General features: G+C 34.1%; 1 protein-coding gene and 1 long non-coding RNA gene across 2 annotated transcripts; both read left to right on the top strand.

Moving 5' to 3' along the window:
* Positions 1–839: 839 nt before the first annotated feature.
* LOC111399849 (uncharacterized mitochondrial protein AtMg00820-like) lies at positions 840–1,336 on the top strand. The gene is made up of 2 exons (XM_023027343.1): positions 840–1,002; positions 1,149–1,336. Exons 1-2 carry the CDS (start codon positions 840–842, stop codon positions 1,334–1,336), a joined length of 351 nt encoding a protein of 116 aa, XP_022883111.1.
* Positions 1,337–9,895: 8,559 nt separating this feature from the next.
* LOC111399472 lies at positions 9,896–10,558 on the top strand. Its single transcript, XR_002703674.1, has 2 exons — positions 9,896–9,925; positions 10,036–10,558. It is a non-coding gene; the product is annotated as an uncharacterized LOC111399472 (long non-coding RNA).
* Positions 10,559–10,966: the final 408 nt, after the last annotated feature.

Here is a 10,966-nt window from a genome sequence, read left to right as displayed (position 1 = left end):
TATGATCCACAGTGACTTATGGGGACCTTCTCGAACCCCGAATCGAACAAACACTAGATGGTTTATCACGTTCATAGATGACCATACCAGAGTCTGTTCAGTCTATCTACTAAAAGAAAAATCTGAAGTTCGCTATGTATTTATCAACTTTCACTCAATGATTCATACACAATTTCAGACACAGATCCAAATACTCCGCACCGATAACGGCACAGAATACATCAATACTACATTACGAGACTATCTACAAAACCATGGGATAGTCCACCAAACTTCTTGTGTCAATACTCCTCAACAAAATGGGGTCGCTGAGCGGAAAAATAGATACCTTCTTGAAGTTGCACGTGCATTAATGTTCACCACAAACATGCCAAAACTATTATGGGGCAATGCCATTTTAACAGCCACATATCTAATCAATAGAATGCCTAGTCGTACCCTATCCTTTGACTCACCCCTTCAGAAATTCCAAACACACTTCCCTACATCTTGTCTTAACTTTAACCTACCTCTGACAGTGTTTGGATGTATGGCCTTTACCTATATTCACTCTTATCGAAACAAACTAGAACCTCGTACACTTAAATGTGTGTTCATTGGATACGCACCTACTCAGAAGGGATATAAATGCTATGATCCATCAACAAAAAGGGTCTTTTTTAGCCACGATGTCACCTTCTTTGAAAACACACCCTACTTCAAAAAACATTTTCTTCAGGGAGAGAATCTAAGTGAAGAGAAGTCCTTTGAAGAATTTTTCAACTTTGACATCTTTCCTCCCTAACCAACCTATTCTAGACATGTTACGTCTAATATGTCATCTATGGAAGGAAACATGAATGCAGGTGGAGATGCAGGAAAACAAAAAGAACAAGGAAATATTCGTTTACTCAAGGAGGCCGAACTTAAAGTATAAGGGAAACCTCGCACCTGAGGCTCCAAAAGAGTTGGAGCCTGTGATAGGACATAATGAAATCCTATTCGATAAGTCTGGATCTCCAAGTGATGATTTAACTATTGCTCTGAGAAAAAAAAATCGATCATGTACTCTCCACCCTATCTCTAAATTTGTCTTATCAAACTCTATCTACAAAATTTTGTACCTTTATTGCTAACCTTGACAATAATGGAGGAAATGTGGGCTTTAGAAAAAAATGAAACTTGGAATATGGTGAAGTTACCAAAGGACAAGAAACCTGTTGGTTGTAAATGGGTCTTTAATATGAAGTATAAAGCTGATGGGTCGATAAAACGTTATAAATCTCAGTTGGTAGCTAAAGGATACACACAGACATGTGGTATTGACTACTTGGAGACATTTGCATGGCAAAACTAAATACCGTTCGAGTTCTCTTATCTCTAGCAACCAACTTGGATTGGCCTTCTCGCAATTGGATATTAAGAACTCTTTTTTGAATGAAAAATTGGAAGAAGAAGTATTCATGACAATACCACCAGGTTTCAGTAATGGGGATGAAAGAGACTACGTATGCAAACTCAAGAAATCATTATATGGTCTTAAGCAATCACCAGGAGCTTGGTTTGATACGTTTGCAAAAGTGTTGAGTCCTACTGAGGAATCAAGGATATCAGCAATGACAATCAGATCATACCATGTTTTTCCAACAGTTTGAAGAAGGAAAAATAACAATCCTAATTGTGTATGTAGACGATATAATCCTTACTGGAGATAATATAACCGAGATATACAAACTAAAGGAAAGCCGAGCCTTTGAATTTGAAGTAAAAGACTTTGAACAGATGTGGTACTTCTTGGGTATGGAGGTGGCAAGATCAAAAGGGGGTATCAGCATATCACAACGAAAATACATCCTTGACTTGCTGATTGAAGCTTGCATGCTTGGTTGCAAACCAAGCAACACACTTATAGACTGTAGAAAAAGGACATATGAGACAGGAGGACCAGTTGAAAAAGATAGATACCAACGACTGGTTGGTAAGTTAATTTACCTACCACACACCAGGCTGGACATTACTTTTTCAGTTAGCGTCATGAGTCAACACATGCACTCGCCAAGGGAAGCTGACCTAGAAGCAGTTTACAAAATTTTCAGGTATCTAAAGGGCTCCGATGGAAAGGGACTATTCTTCAAGAAGTGTGAAAAAAGAGAAGTAGAATTATTTACAGATGCTGATTGGACCGGAAGACGGGAGATCAACATCAGGTTGTTATGCCTATGTATGGGGAAATTTAGTAACTTGGAGAAGTAAAAAATAGAATGTAGTGGCAACAAGCAGTGTCGAAGCCGAATTCAGAGCAGCTGCATAAGGGATATGTGAAGGACTATGGTTAAAAAAACTCTTGGAGGAATTGGAAGTTGGAATAAAATTACCAATAAAATTCTATTGTGATAATAAAACAGTCATCAGCATTTCACTCAACCCAGTTCAGTATGATAGAACGAAGCACGTGGAAATTGATAGACACTTTATCAAAGAAATGGTTGAAGGAGTCATTTGTATGGTGTATATCCTACAAGGGAACAAATGGCGGATATTCTCACCAAAGGGTTGTCTCAACGAGACTTTAATGATTTTATCAGCAAGTTGGATATGATCAGTATCTATGATCCAACTTGAGGGGAAGTGTCGGAAATCGTGTACAAAGGAAAGATATCAAAATCTTTCATTTGATAATGTTGATTGATAAATTTAGGGCTGTAAATATATTCTCTAATATTAGGAGAGAGTTTTTTCCTTTTTTGGCTCCATTATTGTATTATAAATAGATGTACATTGTGAGGTTTAATTATCAAGAAATATAAAAACTTTTTGTTCTCGTTTTGTTTAGATGGTTTTGTTGACCTCGTGGCTTCTTGGAACTACAAAGAAAGATGTCCATATCATGATTTTCATTGAAAAGACAACCTAAGAGGTCTAGAAATCACGACAGTAGCTTCTTTCTCATACCATTGAAATAGAGAGAATTTGAAGAATTTGCCCAGGGAAATTAGAAACCTCTTGCTCTTTTAATGATATTTGAAAGAGTTCAAAATAATATATGATAACTTAGATAAAATATAAAAGTTGTCTTAGAACCGGAAAACGTTTTCTAGTTTTCTTGTGTTAGAAACCAATATGTAGATTTTTGAATTACTATGCTTTTGGAATCACAGTACTTTTCATTCAGTTAGTTTGTCTTGGCTGTTCAAGGCCTAGACCGAATTTTTGCTTCTAAGACAAGGATAGGGGCCATAGGGCATATCTTGAGCATGCACATGAATATTTCTCCTAATGAGGTTGTGAAAGAGGAAGATGTGATGGAGGTGATATAATCTAGTTTAATCCTATGGAAAATGATTCAGGAGTTGGACACTACAATAATCAAAATGGCTGTTGAAACTTTGGCCATGAGAATACCACCTTAGGTCACCCCAACAATAACCTAAAGGCAAACACTGTGATCCAACAATTCATAAAAAAGTGGTTGTTGCTTTTCAAATTTATAGAATCAATCTTTTGATTGTTGATATTGGGTAAACTACTTTTATCAGTCAGAAAATTTCTATTGAGCTCTAATTACACTATGAATGATGCCAATGATCCTTTTTGTGTACTCATCTGCCTCACATATGACTGATGATGTAGGTAAATCAACTTCCATGGAATGAATGATGTGATTTATGTGATAGATTGCCCACTATCCATATTGGTGATGCATGTGTATCTATTGATAAAGGGAAAAACTAATTGAATTAAATGCGTGTGATTCTTGATTTTAGAAAGAATTTGTTCTTCATTGAAAAATTCACATATGGTAATTCTTGTCTTTTTAAGTACTAATGTTCTAGCTACATTATTGAGGACGGAAACAAGAGTATAATCACAAGGGAGCATTAGAGAGGTCATCTATATGTATTAGATTGTGTTTCCATGAATCTTTGAGTACTATTAAGGAAAGGTAGTTCTTCTTCCTCTATGCGGCATCTACAACTTGGACGTCCCCGATCAAAGTCTAGAGCTAACATTAGACAAACTTATCTTTCACAATGTAATTGATGGAGTTAGAAAAAAATATATAGATAGAAAAAGAAGTTAGATAGATTTTAATATAGAGTTTAATTCAAATTAAGTATATTTTGATTAGATTAGACTATATTTAGCCCATGTTTGAGCCACATTCTTGAAAAAAAATGCATTATTCATGTCAAATCAATGAAAAATGTGTTGTTAAAAAATAAGAAATTTCTTTAGATTTGCGTGTAATATTATTTTAATAAAGAATGTGTGGTTCAAATGATGTCAAATCACCATTGAAGAATGTATTTTTTTGAAAATAATGTGGCTCAAACAAGCCATTAATATTGCAATTAAATTTATAGTTTATTAGAAGTACATTTGATTTTAAATTCTTAGATTCTTTGCTCTACATAAAGAGGGTTATTCAATGTAATGAACACTATTAAATATATGATAAGACAGATTTTCTCTTTTGCTATTAGTTCTCTTCTTCGACCCCCTTTCTCCTCTTGTTCTTCTATTGTTCATTGTCAAATTAATACGCTCTTGCACCAATTTGGTATTAGAGGATGTTCTTTTCTTTAAACCAAACAAATTTCATTATCAAATCCAAAAAATAAGCATCCTAATCAACCATTTCCATCCAATCCATACATACACCGCAACCTTTTACCATCCATCCAAGGCCATATAACCACCTTTCATACACAATAACCTTCGAACAACACACAACAGAAGAAGAATTAGTCTTGGCAGAAGTTAAGGGCAAAGTTCTTTCCTCTTTTTGGTTAGTTGAAAAAAGGGTCTAAAAAAGAAAATAAGGAGGCTTTTTCTGTTGTAATGAATGCGGTGGAAATACTTTTTGGAAAAGATGTGTTGACATGATCAAACCATAGTTGTTACCATATGTAGAATCTTTAGGGGTTTGTCTCGATGATAATAGTAAATTTTTTCTTCCGTTTGCATAGAGAATGAGAGTTCTGAAAAGTGTATCGTGTCCCATCTTGTTATCGCACCTCTATATAGGAATGACCATATATTATATGACTCTTCTCTTCTTTCATATCATTTTTGAGAATGAGAATATACTTGCCTTCTGTCAACCATATTGCTGATCTCTGGATGCTTTGTTTTGTTTCCTTCTTGATGCTTTAGTATTGTACCTTCAGCCTTAATTTTGTCCCCCGGACTGATATTTTTTGTAATTATATGATAGGTGGATCCCCCACCCGCAAAATGTAGTTACGGAGCCTGGAGGAAGGTTTGTTGCTTCATTTTGATAAATTGGAAAAAGAAAATTATTGTTTTGCTTGATCTCATATTAAATATTTCTTTTTATGATTTTATGTGGAATATTTTGGTGTAACTATGATTAGTTAGTTTCCAGATAATGAAATTAGGATAATTACCATCTCAATCTCCAAGATTTTCTTTTTTCCTTATTGGTTAGTTTTCTATATTTAGTCTTCCTTGATTTAAGGAGTTTGGTGAACCTAATTGATGGTTTCCTCTCCTATTTATTACTGTAATCTATGCCTATTCCATAAGAAAAAAAAGAAATAGAATTTCCTCTCATATTTTTCTCTTCATTATAAATATTTTATTTGTCTACAAATACTATTTTCAATGTTTAAATTACTATACATTGTGTAGAGGGATGAAATAGTTAATTTCTGTGGTATAAAACTAAAGTCCATTGTTAAGAATATAGCACGGATTAGAACAGTAAGGATCCAATTCCTTGGAAGATTTACGTCATCAATCTGAGTTGCTACACAAGGAGCAGTAAAATTTTTCCCCTTCTCTCTTTTGTTGATCAGATTAACTTGTCTATTAGTTTCATAAAAGTTCTCGTTAGTTTCCAAATTAGAGTCCTTATTTTCAGCATCTGTAATATTTTGATGTAGAAGGCTACTTTTGTCCTTTCTATAATCTTCAGTTATTCACTGATTTGATTTATTATATTTTTCTTTCAATGAATTTATTTTCTCTAGATCTTACTCATGAAGTTGAGAGAGACTTTTTCTTTCTAATTTCAAATAAAAATGTAAAATTTCATGAATCCTTTTAGAGATATAATTTATTAGTAAAAGGAGATTATTGTGACTGCAACTGCATATTCTCATATCTGCTTATTCGTAGCCTTACTTGTACGAGTTAGAAAATGAACATATGCACAAGAAGTACCTTGCAGCTGGCAATGAATATACGTATAAGACTACTTGGCGTGACATTTTGGATACACAGCTGTGTCGTACACAAGAAAGATGAAGAAGCTTATCATAATAAAACCCCGATTTGTTGAGAATGACCATCTACTTTGCTATTATGAGGCTTCTAAAGGAAACAATGGATATGAAACAATATTTCATAACTATATATATATTGACCGATATGATTATATGAACGGATATAGGTAATTCATAGACGATAATGTCATGGTATGTGTTTTCATCTTATGGTGATGTCGTTCTACCAAAAGCAAATAAGAGGGCAGTCTTACTAGCTAGGGATGCTTTGATTTGCTGATAATATTGTGGAGACTTGAAGGCCATAAAAAATCACTTTGAAACAAAATGCAACTTGTGTTGTATCAAACCAAAAGAACTTAAAACGTAAGGGTAAACCCTTTGATTTATATCTTGTCTTTTCTATAGGGAGAATCAAACCTTAATAGAGTGCCAAAGCGTTTCGTGAAACCTTCTTCCGACGATTAAACATGGCATCCATAAAGTCCCACATTGAGTAGAGAGCTGATGAAAGACCAGTTTATAAATAGAAAGCCTAAGGAAATTAGTCATGGATAAATTCCTTTCTGACCGTGGCATTGGACAACTAGTGTCTTGTCTACGGAACTGTCACCTTACAGGTCCCGTTCATTTTTATAATGGGCATTTCCCCTCATCATGGCATTTACTCTCTTTGTGCCACATTATTCTTTCTACTGTACTTAACAGCTGCCGCATGTTACATTTTTCTTGCAGCTGCGTAATCCTAACGATTTGAGTTTTGTTGGTTATACATACAAAAACTTCGAAGCCGTAAAAGGATCAAACAAGTCTTTTGGTAAGTTGCTTCAATTTATGTCCAATTACTACAGTTTACTTTTATCTCAATTATCGACGTGGTGTCTGCTATTATATTCGTAACTTTCTTGAGGTCTTGACATGGATTAATTGGATGCTATACACAATGTCATAGAGTATTGCTTGAGAATAATTTTACAGTGTTTTTTACTTATCAATCAGTGTTGATTGTGTGATTGAATGCATTATTATTTCCCTACTCTATCCCTCTCTCTGATTGCATCTATATACATTTGTTTATTAATATATTTCAAACTATGTGCTCTATGTGTTCTTCTCTCTTTTACCATTCATCACCAGTGTCTCATTCTAAAGCTATAAATAAATACCTCTATTTTGACTTTTGAGCTGGTCATATGGTTGACATTTTGGAGGAAATTAAGTTGGTTAGTCAAAATTATCATTTCCAGAATCTTCCCAGTTTGCATCCCAAAAGATAAAAACAAAATTAATGTTTCAAACAGAGGAAATAATTAGTTACACTTTACAAAAAGGTTTATTTTCTCCTCCCTTAATTTGTTATGAGACTGTACGGTTTCTTTAAACTTGGAAACCTAGAGGCTCCTCTCTTTTCTTCCTTTGACTAGTTTCTTCTTATCATGCCAAAACTTCAAAAGGAACATGCTTACCTCGAGTGCAACAGGATTTGGCTCTCGAGACTATTAAAGGAGCCTTGTTAACTTACGATCCGAACTTACCTAAGTTATTAACAAGGTTGCAATCAATTTTTAGACACTCATAAAAGAAGCATTTGCTGTCTGATCTATGCATTGTGCCAGAGAATCAACCTGCGTGAGTGTCAAACACTGAACATCAGTTTTATAGTTGGAGAACTTTCTCCATGGAACAATATTTTTGGACGTAGTAAGATTCCCTAGAGATAAAACTCTCTCTCCATTACATAGTATCATATGACTTTATTTGAACCTAGATCACCCTCTCTTTAAGGACCAATTGTAAATTACTACTAAAACTTGGAGCAATTCCTGTTGGTGCTCGTGCCTGGAAATGCGATATTGGCAGTTTATTTAAGTTTCTTTGGCCTGTCTTCCAATTTCCAAGATCTTGTTTATTCTTTTTCTTTTGGATTGAAGCTTAGCTATGATATTTTTATGGACTATTACAGCTAAATGCATTAACATCTACAGTATTAATATTTCTCCTGAGTGTCTTTACATGTAAGATTGTTTATAACTATCTAGAGAAACTGTAGATCGTAATTTGCCTCGATATTTCTTCTGCTATGGAGATTTAAGCGTATTCTCAGCATGCTTGGACATTTCATTGAATATTCAACTCAGTTTTTGAATTTCAACTGTGACAGAAGATTATTGGAACTAGATCCTGTTACTTGAAAATTGTGCTTCACCATCCATAATGAAAAATAATACAGAAAAACAAATATGTCATTAAACGAGAAGTGGCATTGGATGCAATAAAATCAAATAGTAGAATTATAGGAGAAGGGGAAAGGGAAGATAAGAAGAGAAATGTGAGGAAAAGAGAAGAAGAGGGGGAGATAGAAAGGGAAAAAAAATCAGACAGACAGAAGAGAAATTGGGGAAGAAAATACCAATTTATTTCATTATCAAAGTTGCGTCTATTATAATGTATAAGTCCCCCTTTATATGGGGTTTCAAAAAATTTATTTTAAAAGGAAACATTTAATATCTTAGATAATCTAGTAAATAAACATAAAAAAATTCTAGGAAATCTAAGTAAATAAATCCTAACAACTTTCCCAAAATGAGAATCTAAACATGAAAAATAATCATATAATTATCTAATAGGATTCATCATTTCACTCTAACTGAGAGAACTCGACTCCGACTATTTTGACCATATAATGAAATTGACCATATGATGTCAAATCGTTCTTTTGTGAGTTGATTTTTTTTATTTTCATTTGTAGTGGTTGGGGGAATTTTTGAGTGGTTGAAGGTGGCCAAGAATTTGATTATATAAATTTTGAATTTGAACTTGAAATTTATTTGGTCAAAGAAAAAATGACTTACCCTGTTACCAAATTGACATAGGATCAAATAAAACCAAGAAGTAGAATTATAGGTGAAGGGAAAAGAGGAGAGGTGAAAAGAATGAATGAGGAAAAAAGAAGAAGAGGGTGAGATAAATAGAGGGAGATAGAAAGGGAAGAAGAATTAGGCAGATGGAAGAGAAATTGGGAGAGAAACTATTTATTTATTTCATTATCAAAGTTGGATCTATCATCTATTCTAAAAAGGAATATTTATTCAAATGTAGAATCTAGTAAATAAACATAAAAAAATCCTAGAAATTGATTTGGGAGTGATTTTTTGGCCCAAAAAATTGATTTTTTTGATCATTATTTCACTATTCCAGTCGTCATATTTGACTTCGTTTCTCACAGGTGGACCCCACTTTTCTCCTAACGAACAAAAAATCAATTCTCAAAATCTCTCTCAAATAGGTTTAGGAAACAAACCGTAATAACTTTTTCCAAAATGAGAATCTAAACATGATAAATAATATATAATATTCTATATGGATTTTCATGAGTAATTCACACCGTTATCTTACAAATCTTAGATGAGCCATTTTGTCTCCAGCACAGGACTATGTAAATTGCATAAAACAAAGCTAAGATATATAGGAATTTTCCGACTATTCCATCTAAAATATGCCCTCTAGATAATCCAAAAAGTAGATAGATGCTTTAATTTATTCAATTTTTATATTTTCGTCTCATGTTACTCTATGTGACTCTTGAGCAATCCAATTAAATGAGTAATCTGACAAAAAAAATTGCCAATCTTTTGCCAATGCAGACAAGAAATGGGGCTCATCACCTGATCGTTTGTCAATTGATTCTCCTATGAGTTAGATTCTAAGCAAATATTTACATGCTAAAGTTTTTATTTTATTTTATTTTTTCCTGTTGTAAAAAAAAAAAAGACCCGGTTTCCCTAATAGTGACTATATGTTGTAGGTGATTCTGGAGTGAATACTCTCTAAAGTACACAACTGATGAAGGAAGAGTTCTTGAGCGTACGACATCAGCAGATACTCTTCCGTACTGATGAATAGTAACAGATGGAATCTGTTTTGTGAAGATGGTAGCGTTTGGCTTGTTTTTCAGGCCCTGCTACTTGGACAGGGACTTGTCCAAACAGGGGACGATGTGGAGCCCTCTATTGGCATCTTGTCTGTGTCCCTGTCAAAAAAGAATTACTCTATTTTTCGTTGAACTTCTATTTTTTGTAGAACTTTGAAGCAGGACTGTATCTCGACTGAAGTTAACAACCATCTATTCTAGGAAGTTTCCTGATGTATAGTATAATAGAGGAATTCCCAGTACCTTTTTCATAAATTAGTTAGGATCCCATAATTACCCTTGTTAGAGCTAGAGATGAACTCACTAGTCGGTTTTCTGCCCTTCCCGTACTAGATTCTCGAAGTTCAGTACAATTATACTGAATCAATAATAATGGACCTTCTCTACTTTGCTTCAAGGACTTCTTTAAATGGTCAATGGCGTGTTTGGCTTCGCTTAATAGTAAAAACAAGAAGCTTTTATGTATTTCTCACACTTGGTCATAATTTGGAACAAAGAAAAATGGAAAGAGACTTCATTTCGGCTTTTAAGCACAGCAAAACATGGTTTAATTCTGGTGATGCCCTTCTGCTCTAAATGGTCCACTTCATATTATCTTGCGGCAAGGACGAACCTAGACATTTTGAACTGTGGGGTCAAAAATGAAAATTTTCACCGTAGTCCGTAATCAAGTAGCAGCAGGGGCTGACCTATATAGTAGGGGCTAAGCAGTTTAGGGACGGCCCGATGGAGAGCCGATGGCAAAGAGAATACTTAAAAGTGGAAAATACGAGTGAAAAAAGAAAGACGAATTACAACTCACATT

Source organism: Olea europaea, chromosome 9 (assembly GCF_002742605.1).
Source record: "Olea europaea var. sylvestris chromosome 9, O_europaea_v1, whole genome shotgun sequence".
In the NCBI taxonomy this organism is placed as follows: Eukaryota; Viridiplantae; Streptophyta; class Magnoliopsida; order Lamiales; family Oleaceae; genus Olea; species Olea europaea.
This window is presented reverse-complemented; position numbering and strand designations above follow the sequence as displayed.

Bases quoted from the DNA above. Each gene is read 5' to 3' on its own strand.
- LOC111399849 (XM_023027343.1), top strand. From the start codon at position 840: ATGCAGGTGGAGATGCAGGAAAACAAAAAGAACAAGGAAATATTCGTT. The intron at 1,003-1,148 runs GTGATGATTTAA...TGTGGGCTTTAG, and splicing joins CGATAAGTCTGGATCTCCAA to AAAAAAATGAAACTTGGAAT.